This window comes from Anneissia japonica, unplaced genomic scaffold (assembly GCF_011630105.1).
Source record: "Anneissia japonica isolate Jap-2015-1 unplaced genomic scaffold, ASM1163010v1 scaffold284702_len192836_cov137, whole genome shotgun sequence".
Lineage (NCBI taxonomy): Eukaryota > Metazoa > Echinodermata > Crinoidea > Comatulida > Comatulidae > Anneissia > Anneissia japonica.
Window position 1 is genome coordinate 18,245 of NW_022723205.1, and position 19,336 is coordinate 37,580.

Genomic DNA, 19,336 nt, shown 5'->3' on the forward strand with positions numbered 1-19,336 from the left:
CCCCTGGACTGACTTATCAACGTCGGTTCCACTCAAACAGTGTACAACGTTGAAACAACCTCACATCACGACGATATAACAACGAGGAGAATCGACGTTGAATCGGAGTTGAATTTAGGTTGTTCAGTGAATAACAAAGTTTCAACGTCGATTCAACGCCAGTGTTGTATCTACATCGAGAATCGACGTTGAATAACAGATGTTGAATTCCGGTTGCTGAATCGACTGAAATAATTTCAACACTGATTTAAAGTCAGTATAAAACGTGGAACTAACGTCATATCACGACGTATCGACGAACAGAATCGACGTTGAATTTAGGTTGTTCAATCAACTGACCTAATCTTAACGTCGAATCACCCTCAGTGTACAACGTTCAACCAACGTCATATCACGACGGTGTATCAACGACGAGAATCGACGTTGAATAGGAGTTGGATTTAGATTGTTTAGTGACTGATATAGTCAACGTCGATTCAACGTCAGTGTTCAACGTTGAATCAACGATAAAATTGCGACGTTGTATCTTCATCGACAATGGACGTTAAATAGACGTTTGAATTTAGGTTGTTCAATCAACTGACCTAATCTCAACGTTGATTCAACGTCAGTGTAAAACATGGAACCAACGTCACATCACGACGTTGTATCAACGACGGGAATCGACGTTGAATAGGAGTTGAACTTAGGCTGTTTAGTGACTGACATAGTTTCAACATCAGTGTTCAACGTTGAATCAACGCCACACTGCTACGCTGTTTCGACAAACAGAATAAATTCAATTCAATAAAAAATACATTTATTTTCTTCCATTTGCAATTGAAAAACAGAGATCATTAAAAAACGATGGGTTTAAGAAACAAAATCAAAGGAAGAAGGCACTTGCCCGAGAAAATTCATTAAAAAACATCTTGTATTGGGCAGGCCTGAACACAAAATCACAAATGCACACAGACCCCCCCCCCCCTCCAAAAAAAAAAAACCAAAAAAAAAAAACACACACAAGCAAGACGAGTCACGATCAAATTAATTATTGTATTGAGAAACAAGGCGATTCCTGAGTTTAATGGTAAAAGACCTCACGGAAACTGAGTTCATAATTGAGGATGGTAAATTATTCCAGAGTATAGGACCAGTGTATCTAATACTGTGTTGAAAATAGTTGGTGTTATGATTAGGTATGTGAATATCATTTCTGGATTGAGTACGATAATCGTGAATGGAGTGATTGAGGGTAAACATATTACATAGATGGTTAGGGAGAATATAATTAATGGCAGTGTATAAGAAAGTACCTTGTTGAATATGGTTAATATCAGGGAGTTTGAGAAGGTTTAAATTGGAGAATATGGGAGAGGAATGAGACCGTGGTGGAGCGCCAGATATAATTCTAAGTCTGTTAATATTGGATAAATAAGTATTGCCCCAACCAATGTTGCAGTAGCTCAAATAAGGAAGGATTAATGAGCAGTAAAGAATACGAAGAATATTAGGGGGTACAAATGGGGATAATCTAAAATTAATACCAAGGCTTTTTGAAATTTTGTTCTCAATTTCGTAGATATGTTTTTTCCATGTAAGGCCACTGTCAAGATGAAATCCTAAGAACTTAGCTGACTGAACAGAGGGTATGTCATAATTATCGAGAAAAATTTTAAAAGGAGTGGTATCAATACATTTTAACTTCTGTGGGGTCCCAAACAGGATGAAGTTATACATTTGCTGTGGTTAATTGAAAGTTTATTAGCAGCAAAGTATTGGGCCAAGGGAATCAGATTGGAGTTGATAGTATCAAATAATAATTGGATATTATGGTCAGAATAAAAAACAGTGGTGTCATCAGCATAAAAGAGGAAATTAAGTAGGTTAGAGGATTAATGGATATCATTGATGTACAAAATAAAAAGTAGGGGACCCAGTAAAGAACCTTGAGGAACTCCACAAGTGATTGGTCTGTAATTTGATATAGAAGTAGAATATTTAGTACGGTACACTGAGCCCGGTTGAGAGGTAACTTTTGAGAAGGGTAAGTGCGGGGCCACGAATTCCATAGTGAGATAATTTAAATAAAAGAATATTGTGATCAATTGTGTCGAAGTCCTTGGAAAGATCTATAAAAATTCCGATTGCAGAGGGCGATTTTCAAATGCATTAACAATTTTGTTAGTAAGATCAATAAGGGCCATAGATGCACTATATCCTTTTCTGAAACCGAACTGCTTTTCATAAAGTATGTCATATTTTGAAATAAATGAGAAAACTCGATCGTAATTTACCTTTTCCAGGGCCTTCGAAAAAATTGATAGTATTGAAATTGGTCGATAGTTAGAAAGGTCAGAGTTAATGTCCGATTTATATATAGAGGTGACGCGTGCTAACTTCATCCTGTCTGGGAACACACCGTTAATTAAGACAATGTTAAATATATGACATAATGGACGAGGGATAAGATTAGCAATATATTTGATGGCTTTAGTATGGTAATCATCAATACCTGGGGATTTGTTGGCTTTAAAAGCCGGGCAAGTATTTTGATCACTTCAGCCTCATCAACTGGGGTAAGAAATATAGAGTTATGGGTTGGGCTAGGAAGAAAGTCTTTAAATGAGTTGTTAACATTGGGAATTTTTTTAGAAAGGGAGGGTCCAATTTCGACAAAAAATTTGTTAAAAGCATTAGAAATTATATCGGGATCTTTGGTGAAATCTTCATCACAGCTGAAGGAGGTATTGGATTGTTCCCTACTTGTTTTATTGATTAAAGAATTAATGGTTTTCCAAGTTGCCTTGATATCATTTTTATGTTTTAGAAATGTATTTCGGAAATGGTTTTTTTTTTTTGTATTTTTAATAATATAGTTTAATTTATTTCGGAATTCTTATTTCGGAATTCTTTGTAAGCTCTTTCATTTTTAGTAGAAATTTAGCATATAACTTCTGTTTATACTTGATTGATTTCAGCAAACCATCTGACATCCATGGTTTAATCTTACTCGGCTTTTTGGGAGAATTCTGTAGAGGAAAATGTTTATCGTAAATTTTCTTTAATGTGGTTACAAAATTAGAATATGCTTTATCAGGGTCTTGAACTTATAACTTCAGACAACTGTTGTGTGGACACATCGTGACGGAATTTTTCTAAGGTGGTGGAATTAATTTTTCTAAATTTAAACTCTCTTCCTTATTTGAGCCACTTACGTCACGTGAAAAATACGAAATATTAAAAACAGGGAGATGATCAGATATGTCGCTATAAATAAATCCGCTCAGATTAGGAAAGTCTAATTGATTGTATCGACGATGGGAGTTGAAAAGACGTTAAATTTTCGTTGTTGAATAGACTGACCCAATTTTTGACACCGACCACATTACAACGTTGAATCAACGTTGACGTCATAAAGTTGATCCCCTGGGTGTGGATCGACCTTGAATAGACGTTGGATTACGATTGATCAACGTCCCAACCTGATTTCGACGTCAAACCAACGTCAGTATGTCTGCTGGGCTAGGTCAGGGCCTTATTAGGGCCAGGGCCTTACAACAGATTCTGCATAGCCTAATTTAACGTAAATGAAGGCTAGTCCTAGACAGTGGCGGCTATAGGATACATCAATCACTTTCACACTTTAAAAAAAAAATTCAAAACTTGTTTGCCCTTTATTTGTTTCATTTAGGCCCTGTTTCAACCACCAATTATAAATGAAGACAAACAAAACTGACAAAAACTTTTCTTTGCCGACCATATAACTGATTTAATTAATTTATATCTACATTATACACAAACACATACATAATAGTATTTTTCATAACTTTACAATACATATGAGCTTTAGGATACAACAATTTACAATATAATTTATGATAGTGAATAAAACATTTAAAAATATCCCTGTGTTGCTGCTTGTCATAATAAAAATGGTATAGTGCCCTCTATGTCAGACCAATATCCACCCAACATTTGTTATGCAGTTTTTACAACAAAAAAAAAAACTGATCATATTGTTGATGAAAATATTTATAATTATTCATGCAATAGAAATGAAGAAAACCTCAGTTAGAGAATATACTAACATTTCTATTTAAAGTGATAAAATTTGGTCTCTTTAAACATGTTAACTTGTGGGATAAATGAGGAAAATTACATGATCATTAAGGCCAATGACCTCATTAATGTTCCTCTATTTTAAATATCTACTTCATTATTATTTGACCTGTCCAACAAACATTAAAATATCATCTTTGTCATTATTTCATTCCTTTGTACTCTATACAAAAGTAGACACACTAAAAGAAATTTATAATTTTAAAATCACTAGTCCTTTTTTTACTCCATCAATACTTAGTTGAATATTTGACTATTATTTTCAAGACAAAATACTGGTTCATTAAAAAATAGTTACAACATTAGAAGTGAGAAGAAAAAAAATCAACAAATTCAATATGATGGGCATCAGCTGCTTATTAAAACTGGAATATAATGTAAAGCTTTATTCACACTATCACATTTTATGTGTGATGTGCCCATATATGGCAGTGCCCATATATGGACATAATGTGCCATATATGGGCATGATAATGTCATATACCCAAATAATTGCATATCCTATTTATTTGTCACATAAAATTTGATAGTATGGTCAAGCTAAACATTTGTCCAATGACTAATTCTTTAACAGAATTATGTCTAAAATGCAAAAGAGGTGCTTAAAATATTTAGAATCGGTCCCGATTCCATCAACAACAACAATCATAAGCGAGCCAACTCATCTTAAGTACAGTACAGTATAGCCAAAATGAAAAGAAAAAAAGTTAACTGAAAACAGGTTATCAATAGATAAAATCAGAAATGAAAACATGTTTGTACTGAAGTAGAACATACTGGTCTATACATCTCACTGTTAAACTGACATATATTACAATTATAAACAACTTAGAGAAGATATTACTATAACTGTTACAACTTTGTCATACATTTTGTATAAAAATAATTTGGCAATAGTACAGTGGCTTTTAACATTCATTGCCGAAAATGAATACAAACTTAAATCTAAAAAAAATGAATATGTTCAAATGATTCATTACCTAATATTTCTAAAGTAACAAGAACATATATATCCTAAAATATTGATTTTAATAATTTTGTATAAGTACTTTGACTATGTTTCATATTTGTATTCTATATTAAAGAAACATTTCATCTTGGTATATTATTGGCATGGCAACACCACTGATATAGCAAAAACAATGACCTGGCACAACCGTCGACAAGGCAATACAGTTGACGTAGCAACAAAGTGACTTAGCAACATGGTTGATATTTTAATAATTATTGATGGCTTGGCAACATGATATTGCAAACATAAAGCATGGCAAGATTGTTGCCATGGCAATCAATATGGAAAAGCATGGCAACATTGTTGCCGTGGCAATCAACATGAAAACTATGTTATGGTTGGCAACACCACTGACTAGACAACATGTGTCCTATTTGTTGGCATGGCAAGATGTTTGACAATGCAAAATGTTGTCATGGCAACATAGTAGGCATTGCAACATTGGTTGACCTGGCAACATGACCGACATTGCAAAATTGTTGGCATGGCAATATCATTGGCAAGGCATCATAACTGATATGACAACCTCTGCCTAATGCCTCATGGACATCATTCCGAATGAATACTCTGAGACCAATATAATATAATACAACTAGTGCTGCTAATATCATTCCAGAAAAAAATAATTTAACAAATTTTTTTAGGTTAATATTTATAATAATTTATCAGTCTAAACTCTATATTAAAATTAAGTTTCTATCTTTCTATATTTTGGTATAGACATTGTTACAGATTGATACATTATCCACTTTTAAGTCATATGTAATATTTAGATTTGATATGAATATGAATTTACATAACTGCATATTTTATGAGTAGCATTAAAAACTAAAATAATGGAAGCACATGAAAAATAAACTTAGAAAATCATTGTTAGGAAAAACACAATTAACTCATAAGTTACAAAAATATAGGAAAAATTATTCCATAAAAAAACAGAAATCATAATTTCGTAAAGTGACATTAAAATAATTATTGCAATAATTATGTTTTTAAAACATTAAAATAAATAGCACAAATACTAAATACATGAGTATTGTTTTTTCAGATGATCTTTCTGATTGGCTAATAAAATAATTTAAGTGTATCCACCAAGAGTACTTTAATCTTTCCTAAAATTATATTTATGAAATCTTATACATATTCATTACCTACCACTTGCATATTTGTATGCAAATTACACAGAAAAAAAACCACTTATGTATGTAGGTAGATCATCAGCTTAATGAGCTGTATGCATTTTATGTATATACAGAATTATTGTGATGTAATTGATTTAAATCTACCTGGAGACTTTAGAAGTGAAACCAACACCCTTAACTGATGCAAATGTTTACCTGTATGTTAAGTTATTCACATAGACACCGGTATGCAAATTTATCTTATAGATATTAATCAGTTCATTACCACTGTATAGATACACATTATGGAAATGAATACTACACATGTATGCAAATTAGCCAATTAATTAATAAACAGGTGTGATAATACATTCATGTAAAAATACAATGTTCCTTATGCAAGAATATGAAATGTAATATCAGATGATACAACAACCATGATTTGGCTTTAGTTCATTTTTGGTCAAAAATCAACCAATGAGAACTGACAAATACCATCAGCCTATACATCGTATAACCAATTGGCTAATGTGCAACCAATCACAATGCATGTACAAAATACATGCATAAATTAGTAATATGATTGTAAACATTGTCTAAAATTGAGGAACCACGATAATATGTAGGAACAGTGCTTAATGCAATGACATGTAATACATTTTTTACCAAGGTGACAAAAAAACCACAACACTGAATTACGGCATTACATTTTTTTCCGTTCATTTTTCGAGACTGTTGTGTTTTTCTAGCACGAATTTTACAGGATATTATGGGATATAAGCACCTTACAAGTTACAAAATTGTGCATAAATACGAGGAAATTGCACAGCGACCGGATAAAACCACAGAAAAAAGAACCAGTGTATTCAATACCTACCAGACATTACATTCCAAGAATCTTATACAGAAAACAGTTTTTCATAGTAAATCACATTTTGAATGAACATTTGTGACTATAGTTTCTACATCTATATCCAACGTATCTTCTTATTTTTTTTTTTTGCCATTCTTGTATATTAAAACTCAGCAGCTTGAATGTGTTTTTTTTTTCAGTTTGTTTTTTTTTTAATACAAAGCTTTTTGAAATCAATATTGGCTGCCACTCCTCAAAAGCTTCAAATCCGAAAATGGCTAACTGTCCTATGTACATTTTTCTACTTGAAACTGTAGTACAACGTATAGCGTAATGGTGATGGTATTATGGGAAGGAGGCCTGGATTTGGGGGCGATCAATTTCTAGCACACTTCTCTCTGATGTGCGTCAATTTCCATCCAGTTTAGTGAACTCAGGTCATGTTGGGGTGGACCAAAAACATTATGTTGCTGATGCTGCTGTTACTATTAACGGTAAGCATGTGGGGGTGGTCAGACTGTCAGTTATGGGATAGGTCAGTAAAAGGTCATGGAATTTATCATCAGACGGCTGTCGGTTCTACAGCAGTGGGTGGGTTTTTTCTCCGAAAACTTCCTATCCGGTTGAAGAAATGCCGGATTCCACTACCCCATGCCTGCAAAGGTAATAAAAACAAATTATTACATTATTATTAAATGTTAACCGATTAACATTGTGTATTGAAATAATATGACAAATCTCAACGAAAATAAATATTGGTATAAAACAGGGATCTATTTTAAGACCCCTTCTTTTCAATATCTTTGTGAACTCTCTACCTAATGCAATCCAAGGTAAATGTGTCATGTATTTTGATGACAACTATTCTTTGTAGCTCTCTAACCCCCACTATACTTCAGAAAGATCTTCAATTAAATTTTAATTCTGTAACCCAATGGTTCAATAATAATAATAAATTAACTTCAAATACACAAAAAATTAAATTTATGATATTTGGAACTTCATAGACACTGATGCATTATGGGACACCACCAAAACATCACTGGCAAACAATAACCTGTCTATCATGCATGTCAATTGTTAACAGCCTGTTTGTATTCATAACAATGGGTGCAATATGCAACAATTAATTATATAAGAGTGTGATTACTCAATGGACCTGAGAGTGAACCATCAAATCAGGCAAATATTTAATGGTTATACAATTTGTCAGTTTAGAAATTTTTTTCCCCATAAGCACACAATTTACCTATTCAAATATAATCTACAACAGCAGTTCTCAAACAAAAGGTCATGACCCAATCTTGGGTCATCAAATAAAGTAGGTTGCAAAACTCCTTAGGATTTTAAAGAGTTGAATTTTATCTCACGCTGAAATTTGCTGTAGTAAAGAGAACGCAACCTAAGTAATTTTGTTCACATATTAATGACCCACTTTTAATTTTAGGATCTGTATCTTGATGTTCCGGAATTGAGCACAGAAAATTGCCTGCACATTTGTGTGGGTCGTAGGCCAAAAAGTTTGAGGGTCACCTGATCTACAACATAGAGTACCACAGTCGTGTCGTCACAACTGCAGGTGGTGCTCTCTGTTGCCAACAGACGTTGGTTACCGTTCATTACGCCTGAATGACTGCATAGGCTTTCTGGAATAGGCATTTAAAAATCTAATACTTTACCATCAAAATGTACTAAAAACACAAAAGCTCGCATTATATTACTTATCGAACACACATTTAATCATCAATTGAAATTTACAAAGAAAAAGTAAGATACAACATCTTAATAATTATGTTAGAAATTTGGATCAATGGTTTGTTAATGGTGAAAATATCATCGAATTGCAAAGATAGAAACGGAGTAGTATCACGTGTTATCGTGACGTAACACTGTGTTAATCTATATCTTGTTTCAATTAATGAGAGCTATCAAGTTATCTTTCTTTCTGGGAGTAGTGAAAATAAATTTTTCAAATTGGTCTGTAGCATGATATTACTAAATTCTGTAAGACCAAGGTATAAATGGATTTAACTGTCATCTTTAATTTTTCTTGCTAAAGATATTTGAATAAAAACAAACCAAATTAATCTAAGTAAAGCAATCTATATTGAATCAATACTTACCTTTCATTTTATTGGGTCTTATTAGATTTAATCAATTTAATTATTTATTATAATGCACTCACCTTTGAATCTGATTGATTTTGCTGTCCTGTGGGTCTAGCATCCAAGCATTTTTGATACCTCAACTAAATTATAAAAAAATAATGAAAAATCGTTTATACATTTGTTTGTTTCACAGTGTGTACACGGAATTCATAACAAATCAAACCTACTGAGAAAAATTTAAAAAAACCTTCATAAAATGAATAAGTAAACAATTGAACATGCAAATTTGAAGGATAGCATCTTAACGAAAAAACCACAGCTCTTTCAATTTTGTTATGTAACATTCAAAGTACTTGGAGAGTATTGGGTTTGAATCCTGAAAGTGTTTTTCTAAAATCAGCATATCACAGGTTGGATTCGATTGGATATATTCAGTGTAAACACCAAGGATAGCCCACGGAAGTCTAGAAGAAGACTTATTTCCAGTGGGGTCTTTCTGGTGGTGATTGAACAGTACACCGGGAGACAATCCCCTACTCTTTTCCAAAGAATGTACTACGTTCTTTAACGTGCATATAAGCAATTATGCACACGGGACCAACGGCTTAAATGTCTCATCCAAAAGATTGTAACTTGTATTTCAGCCCTCTAGCTGAAACACAAGGAGAGGCAGTGATGGGAATTGAACCAGAGACCTAGAGATCTCCACGGTTCAGCACACACACAGTGGCTACCACCAGATTAGCCGACTGAGCTAAGCTGCTCTCTTTTGTTTAAAGTTCTATGCACACCACCAAGCATAATGTGATAAATTTATGTTTATGATATACGGGGATGATGTCATTTCACACCCACATATAGGCATGATGATGCCATATATCATACCCACATATACTGTAGGCATGACGACGTCATATCATAGAAACATAAATCGAAGGTAATTGTAACATACAACTTCACATGGACAGATCTTAAATAAACCCTACTGTTTTACAATGTTAAAATTTCTTGTTTTCTAATCAGGCAATTCTATGAATGTTAGCCCAAAAAAACAAAAATATCGAAGAGTGAAAAGTGGGATTCTCTGTTCCTTAACAATTAGTTGTCAGAATATTTATTTCATAATGGTCAAACAAAAAACAAAAGTTACATTTTACTTTGAAAAGATGCATAGAATGGATATTTAGGCCAAGTCAATATATAAATTAGTTTCTCAACAACTGGATCTGAAATAAATGATAACCAAAAGTGGCTTCTTCATCTAAATTTTTTTGCTTCATGTATACTATTACTTCTAAAATCCATATTTAAAGAGGGTAACCTGCTAGCGTATTCTAGAAGGTTGGCTGATGTTCAGAGGCCCTCTTAAATAAATTAAACTGCATAGCTGTCTGCGACGCAATCAGGAATGCTTACTGATTAAACTGAAAAAAATTTAGAGTCAGCGACAGCATGTAGCGATTTTATGGAAACTAGGCTTTAGGGAGTGGAGGTATGTTGTCGTGCTGTCACAGAATTTGAACCCAGGACCTTGGGATTAGAAGGCAAGCACATCTTAACCCACCAAGCTACAAAGAAAAGAGTAGTCAAACCTTGCAAGCAGCTTCTATGGCTTTAGCTAGGCCTCCCGAGGAATGTTCACAACATAGGACGTGGCAGCTGAACTGATTCTTCCCTGAACACATGATGTATCCAAATTGCCGAATATTTGGCCCGATTCCAAGGAACGATAAGAAACGTATGCGGCTTTCAGAGATGATTTCTTTGGTCTGTAAACAAGAGCATATATCAGAATGTATAAGGTAGTGATAAATATGGGACACTTTCCCTATTATGTAGTTAAATTTACAATAACAATACAATAGTAAAATAGTATTAGTAGTAACAGTAACCTTCTTTCCTGTTTTGTGGGAGTAATTTGTGCATTGGTTGTGGACAGTTGGTCCGGCGTAGTGATTGTTGCTGTCAATCCTGAGAGGTCAGGCAGTAGTTCTATTTCCAGGCTTGCCATTTGATTGCTTCATGGGTAAGGCATTCATTTACATTTGTCTCTCTCCACCCCCTGAAACAGCCCCTCTATGGGACCATAAGATTATAGCTGTAATGGGTAGTATGATGTTGGTAGTTGACCTGGTAAAAAGTGCATTATACTGCACTGAAGCGACAACATGTATATTCCGCATGGAACTGAGATTGTTCATTGCACTGTCACTACAAACCAGGGGCTCCTATGATTAGGCGAATTTCCCTTTTAAGAGAACCCCCGCTGACAAACCAAAACATCCATCCCCTTACATCATCCCCAAATACCATCAAATTGATGATTATTTACATGTTAGAAGAATACTTTGGATCTAAGGGACTTTTCCCCTGACTTCTAGTGGACTTCTTCCTTTTGACCCCACCAGTTGTAAAGCCATTATCTGTACCCCCGGCTCCTATAAGTAAAACCACTTATACAATTAGAGCCCAGCAATGGATCAAGTAACCATATTTTGATGATAATTATATCCATAGCAATTTTTTTCAATATTGATCCAATGAAGAGCAATAACATAGCAAGCATGCAGACTCACAGTCTCTGAATTGTTAAAGGCATTATATAAATATTGAATATTGTTATTAATAATAATAATATTTGACAGGCTTACAAATCATTATATCTACTATCAACAACATTTGTTCAAAAATGAATGCAGGTGCTATATAAATACTGAATATTGTTATTAATAACATTCAATAGGCTTGCCAATCATTACAGCTATTACTAACATTCGTTCAAATAACTTCATTTGGCGTAATGTGAATAACCCCATTACCTAATTATTATCCACAGCGTTGTCACCATGATCAATTGACCTACATACCTTTATATTGGTAATAGTAATGGTGGAGATGGCTACTTCTACCCTAACTGGAATCCAGTCCTCCTCTGGTAAATGATACAGCTTATTCACAGCTTCATTAATTGTCTCAATACCTACAGGCACAACAGAAATATAAACCAATTAACAATTAGTTCCTGACTTATAATTAATTTATAATAGAAATCAAATAGTAATAATAAAAAATATATAATTTATTATATTCTTTGATGTAATACAGGGCAACATAACTAAATTAGCAGCATTAGTTAGCTAAAAAGGAGATAATCACTGGATTTATATTCAAATACTGTAAAACCTTGAATAGAAGCCCCTGGCTTCTTCCTTTTTTTTTTTTTGCGAATTTTGAATAGGCTTTTTTTTTCCGAGATGAATGCTGTAATTATTGCGAATTACTACTATAAAACGATAAATTATTATGGCCACTGTAAAATCAGTCTGTATGATGAAGTACAACCGGCATTATAATCACAAAACTACTGTGTAAACCAAGCACTGTTTTTTTTTGTTTTTTTTTGTTTCTTTGAAATTCATGTACTGTGTAATAGAATTCTTTTAGAAATAGGCTTCTTTTCAAAGCTACTTTTGCAGACTAAAAAAGGGCTTCAATTCAAGATGGGCTTCTTCTCAAGATTAAGCCCACTGGGCTTGTATTCAAGGTTTTACGGTATGGTAGTATGTTCAATTTTTTCAATGTTCTCGCTGAAATGGAATTTATTATACTGTGCTGTCTCTTTGAAAGAGATATTTAACGTGTTGGTCCTAGCTATGTGCATATTAATGATCCATTACAATTTATCGGTGGGATGGACAATGGCGTATCTGGAAGTCTTGAAATGGAGGTGCTGATGGGGGGGGGGCCCCCACAAACACATCTAGATGTGTATAAGAGATCAGTTGATGGGTGCTAATTTCGCAAAATAAGGTGATTTTAGGTCTTTTTAACTGCTTGACCATGATTTTTGAGGGCGACTGGGAGGGGGGGGGGCAAGTAATTTTTGGAGGGGCAAGCGCTCTCCCTAGATATGCCACTGGCGATGGAATAGCGCTGTGTTACAGTATATCATTTTTACCACAGATATGTATTTTTTTAATAATTGTTATAGATAAAAATATTAATAACTATGAACAATCTTGAACAGGGTTTGGCATAAAAGTGGTTGGAGGGTCAAAGTGAATTTTTGATTTAACACCGAGGCCAGCACCCAAACCCAAATGTTTCCAGGAACCTTCATGCACTGTTTTTAAACCACTTAATGCTCAGTTTTAATATTACTTTTCACAGATGACTGCCTGTCAGGCCATGCAAAACAAGGGGTTTTCATGATTTTCAACAAAACAAAATCACCACACTGTGACTTACAAGGTAGGTGAACAATCACACAGAAAAGCCTGACCAAAACAAGACTTGTAACAATTAACAGAAGCATATACAAAACATGTCGTCGCTAACATCAAACCTGTCTTTGCATTCTACACATACTGTTTGATATATGTTCCATGTGTAGTCAGCAAGCAATTAATTAAATTACATTGTCTACTCCGGTTTAACAGACATCGTTTAGCTCATTAATGGCATGTCATCAATCTGGTAGCATCTGGATACAAGTCATTTTCTGATACTTTTTTTCCCCTTCGGAAGGTTGAAAAGTTTAAGCGGCAGTTAGCATTACCAAGGCAACCACATTAATAAGTAATCCGTATTCATAACGGTGGTCGATGAATGAAGAATTGTGATTAATTCAGCCATAGATATCATTTTTATCATTATAATCTTATATTTATTTATATTCTATTACACCGCTAAGTTTCTATAAAATTGTTGCACTGTCATTAATAGTGTTTTTACTATAATCCTATACACTGCGTATCTGTCTGCAATTAATTCACACAACCATTTTTTAAATCAAAAGAATAAGAGATTGATGACTACTGATCAAATTGCGAGAGGTGCAATATCTGCGTTTGAATGCTAAAACCAATGCTAATTGATGTATATTACAAACAAATTTATGCAATAATGATACAATAATCAATGTATGATTCACCTTTAGAATATCTAGAGTTGAGTTTTAAATGATGTGATCAGCATGTGTAAAGTCTTGATTCCATAAAATTTCTACACTCTCACTCCAGCAAATCACAATTGCACAGTCCCCCAACAGAGTTGGAAGCCTTCTCGATTAGTCTGTGATAAATCAGAGAAGCTGAACCCTATTAAAAGTAGTCCTAGCCCAGACCCCAGATGAAGCAATCTTTGGGCTAGTGGTCTTCTTTTTTTCTAGGCCTAGAAAACTGTCGGTGACTCACTGATATACTATAATAATTTTATGTAAACCAGGCTTGTAATCTTGCTTATACCTACCTCTAGGCTGCGTTACAGGTGTACATCCAAGATAGTGGGCTCTGAATGTTGTGGTTGGCTCGGCCTTAGGTGTTGGAAAATCAACTGCAAAGATGAACATAATTATCATTGATATCATTATCATTGTATCAAGATTGTCCATAAAAGGAAATTTTATTTTGTTTTGCACAAAATTATATTGAAAATAGAAATGGACAAGGCCCATTTTTTTTTAAATCTAAAAAGATGGCCAAAGGAAAAACATACATTTGCATAATGGGAAATGTGGTACACTATATCAGAAGTATGGTTTAGCTAATAGCTACAATGTAATTTGAAATAAATTATGAATGAACATAACCTATATCAGTAAACAATTACCAAATGAATTAATTAAGTTAGCACAGTACATTACTCTATGTTACATTTAAGTAGAGCTCATTATAAATGGAAATTGGTTATCTACAACATATCAAATAATTATATTTCATTCCCAGCGTACCACATTTCTCAACCATGTCATCTGGCCTGCTTATGTTTCGGTGATCAACTAATTAAATTGAATTAAAATCGCAATTCACCCTTGGGGAAAAAAGGTGCAGTGCCTAGTACATGCCATTGGACATTTCAGGCAATGTTAATAGAAGTGAGATGTGATTTGCATTCAAATTTGCAATGAGAGTAGAAAAAAACGAAGGACGGAATAAAATAAATCGCTGGAAAATTGTTTCTATAAATAATCCTCATGGTTTTGTGATTTTTCATAGTGCTAAATGAAAATCTTTTGATCTATATTATTTCGAAAGTGATAATTTATATCACAAAATGTACAATGAACAAGTGCGTATACTCTGTAGATTCATTTTAAAAGTTCAAATATGTAATTTAAGCCATTAATTTATTACTAAACTACATTCAGTCCAGAAATATTGACAAAGAGAAGGGGCTCCTGATGGGAAATCTGAAAAAATGACAGTAGGAAAAAATGCCAAGTAGGAATAAATACCACAACAGTGAAATAAACTATTCCATAATAGGAGTATTGTTTAAGGCATAGAGTGGGGTTATCACACAAAAATACAACCTAATTTTTCTGATTTAAGGCTGTATTTATTTAAGTAAATGTATTATATTTTAAATACACCCTAATAAATCAGTTAATTAGGTTGTATTTAATTTAATAAATTATAATTAATGATAATTAAATAAAAAAAACCTAATAAAATCTGTTAATCTGTTAATTACTTGAATGTTTTTTTGCAAAAAACAATAACCCTATTGTGAAATACTTTGTTCCATTTTTGTGGTGTGTATTCCTACTGGCATTATTTCCTACTGGTATGTTTTCCTACACTATGCTGATGGTAGGTGTAAAGGTTAATTGAAAGGGCTTGATCAAATGAGGGGGCACTAGCTGGAAAAATAAGGTGCCACTCCATTATGATGGGCTTTGATTTGTAAAGATATTATTAATACACTATCGAACCTTTAATTAATGTACAAAAATCGGGTCCAAACAGCGGTCACACTGTAAAGGGAAAATGGTTATAAATTAGAATTTGAGGTCACTCTAAGGTCAGATAGGCTTATCACCACAAGCATACATGAGACTGTCATAATATCATGCTGTCATGGGCTGATTTACTGTATAAAAATGTCCATAAAAATTGCGTACATACTACATTTCATTGCAAGACTGCATCTATTATCTATATTTTATAATTATTGCAATCTGACTTATGCATGATTTCAGGCAATGAAAAAAGTATGTTTACTTAGATGTGTAGAGCCAAAAATTTATGTTAGTACAAAGTCTTCTAAAATATAGATTAACTTGGAAACTTGATAACTTGAAAATGAAAATGATGAATTTCACTTTTTTTTTTTATAATAACCAATAAGATTTGCCCAGGCTTAGCCTTCTTATTTTGTTCTTGTTTTACACATTTTTAAAACATAACAAATTATTATTGTGCAGCAATATATTTCTGTACTGCATATAAGGTACAGATAAGATTTGTTGGTTTTCTAAAAAAAAACAAAAAAAAACAATTAAAACCTCTTTTCACGTTTTACCTCAGAATCAATTTATTATTTTGTTCTTAATTTTTAAGCAATTTCAGCCTCAGTGTTCTTATAAAAAAAAAAGTGTTTATCTTTAATGTTGTATTCTCTAAATTGTACTAGTATTTCGATTCATAAGGCCACTAGAATTAGGGCTAGAACTTAGTCTACTTGTTGTGAACAACAGCCAACCAACAACTTAAATACAAAAAACTGGTAAATTAGATCTGCTTCTCCATTCTTTGTCCTGAATAAAAAAAAAAAAAATCAAGAAATCCAGCTACGTTACGAATCTTACCTTTTGTTGGCGTGGTGTCAGGGCTTGCTGCCGACAGCCGTTTTTGCTGGATCACATGACAAGGTGTCACCATCGAAATGGTGTTGCCCTTCTGTCTATCCTTCATCACACGCGAGCAGATCTCGTGGAGGGCGCTAGCAATGGCCTTGGCAGGGATGTCGCAGCGGAAAACGTGGCATTTGTACCGTTTCGTCTGTTTGTCCCGAGCAACATAAGCAAAGTCTCTGCAAAGAAAAAAAAAACCAAAATACTGTTTAGATACCAGCTCAGCTTGCATTAAAATGTTTACACCTGATAAACATTATCATTTAATATTATTATTATTAAAAAGCATTTATTTCTTATATTTTTTCATATTACATCTCATATAAACATACTGTAGATACCAACATTAAAATTCCTTCATATGTAATGTCAACGTTTTGAGGCAAAAAAAAAGGTAATTACACTTATAAAACCAATAATATATTAAATTGTCTTTATGCGCTAGAAACCACAACCCATGTGATATGAACAGAAGAAGATAAACTAAAAAGAAGAGGAAAAAAGGTCAGAATTCAATATGAAAACAGATCAAGATTGGGTTTTGTGCCAAGATTTAAAGACAGGCAAGATTAGTGAATGACACAGTCTTATGTAGTTGGTTCCAGGGCTTTGGACCAGCAACAGAGAAAGAATTATTTCCACATAAAAAAAGAACCATTTAGAATCCAATATTTATTGAACTTGCAAAAAGAAAATATAGACAGTAGTAAAAAGACATTCAAAGCAAAAAATATTTAAAGAATATATGGTACAGAAATGTTAAAATTAAATATGTATTGATATGAAATGAAATGGCTGTATCATGTACCGTACTCGCGCAAATAAGCGCCCCGTTTGAATAAGCACCCCTCTCGAATAACCGCCCCTCCTAACGTGAAAATTCCCTTAAGCGCCCCGTTTGAATAAGCGCCCTTCTAATTTTAATAAGTGCACTTTTTAGCAAGTCAATAACCCAATTAATCCTGGGACTGCTGTTGTTGGCATAATTGAGCTGCAGAGTGGAAACACATTCTTCTTAGGTCAATATCAAAATGAGGATATTTCTCTTGGACAGATGAGAGCTCCGATCCCTGGACAGACAGTATATTTCCAACTTTACTCTTTTTACATAGGCCTATTTGTCTATGGCTAGTCCTACTCCTCTTTTTCTTTTCCGACAATTTGCACCTTTAGCACATTCTCATCTGAGTTTTCAAATAAAAAATACAATGATCCTGCCATCCTGCTAATCTCAATCGGCCGATGGCTAACAAGCTAACCACTACTCACCACTACTATTTGCATTTGCTACGGTATTTTGCTGTTATGAAAATATTCACGCATTCTTGTCATGAGCCATGTTCTCTGGACGATTATATTTTCTAACCACCATTCGTAATGTCCTTACATAATCTTTTTTCATTCAAAAAGTGCCTCTTGAATTTAATAATTTCCCATAAGAACCCTTCGATTTTCATCTATTTCCATAAGCTCCCCCTCAATTTCTACTCTGTTTTTCATAAGCGCCCCGTTTAAATAAGCGCCCCGTTTGAATAAGCGCCCCTCAGAAAGTCTAAAAAATATTTTAAGCGCCCGGGCACTTATTCACGCGAGTACGGTAATCTTATATATATGACAGCAAGATATTCAATCAAAACTATTTTAACTTTTTTTTTTACTAAATTCATTTTTACCATGTTAAAATGACAATAAAAGAGTATTGTATCGTATGAAAATACATTTTCTGTATCATTTCAGAGAGAGTACATCACTTTGCAGTGTAATACTGATGGATGAAATTAATGTATTGTTGAGCCTAATTCTTAAACCTGTCACTAAAAGGCTCTGTTAATCCATTACCGAACCCAATGCACAAAAGAAATGAGAGATCATGGCCGAGCATTAGGAAACCGCATCTTAGCTACTATATCATCAAAAGAAACATAATTAAACTATAGTATATAATCATAGATGAATCAACTATAACTAATCTACAATACTTTAATCGAGGCTACTTTCTAATTAATGTTATTAACTATGAATTATTGAACACCAAATGTTCTTAGTACAGTCTTTATATAGTACATGGTTTAATTCCCCCGAAGATGACACACGCCCCTAAGGGGATTACTTGTACTTTCACAGTCGGCATAATTACCTTTGAAAGCATACAATGACCTGCCTTTGATATTCTCCCACAAATCGCAATCTATTTATGTTTATGCTGTAAAGATGAACAGTGAACAATAGAATTGATAAACTGGATTGGAGTCTTAATATTTTTCTCATTTAATATTTTCCCATTTCACTCGATGTACATCATACATCATAAAATTGCAATTTCTAGCATGTACGCATTGACTGCGAATCTTAATCTATTTGCAAAATAGAAAAATCATGTCTTCTGCTTACCATTCGCAAACAACCTACAGTACATTTCTTTCAGATGTGGTTTTATAGAGTCCAACCTTATTTTGACTTTAGAGTACGGTATTGCATACCAACAGCATTTTATTATAATTATTA

General features: G+C 33.5%; 1 protein-coding gene across 3 annotated transcripts in view; it reads right to left on the reverse strand.

Moving 5' to 3' along the window:
* Window positions 1–3,725: 3,725 nt before the first annotated feature.
* The window catches only part of LOC117112121 (amyloid-beta A4 precursor protein-binding family B member 2-like), a 70,896-nt gene continuing 55,285 nt past the window's right edge, over window positions 3,726–19,336 (reverse strand). For all 3 annotated transcript variants that reach the window (XM_033255171.1, XM_033255174.1, XM_033255175.1), the window contains 6 exons: window positions 16,787–17,010; window positions 14,446–14,529; window positions 12,063–12,175; window positions 10,788–10,964; window positions 9,273–9,335; window positions 3,726–7,742 (listed from right to left, as the gene is read on the reverse strand). In XM_033255171.1, coding sequence (XP_033111062.1) covers window positions 7,650–7,742; window positions 9,273–9,335; window positions 10,788–10,964; window positions 12,063–12,175; window positions 14,446–14,529; window positions 16,787–17,010 — 754 coding nt within the window. In that variant the 3' untranslated portion in view covers window positions 3,726–7,649. The remainder of the gene's footprint in view (window positions 7,743–9,272; window positions 9,336–10,787; window positions 10,965–12,062; window positions 12,176–14,445; window positions 14,530–16,786; window positions 17,011–19,336) is intronic.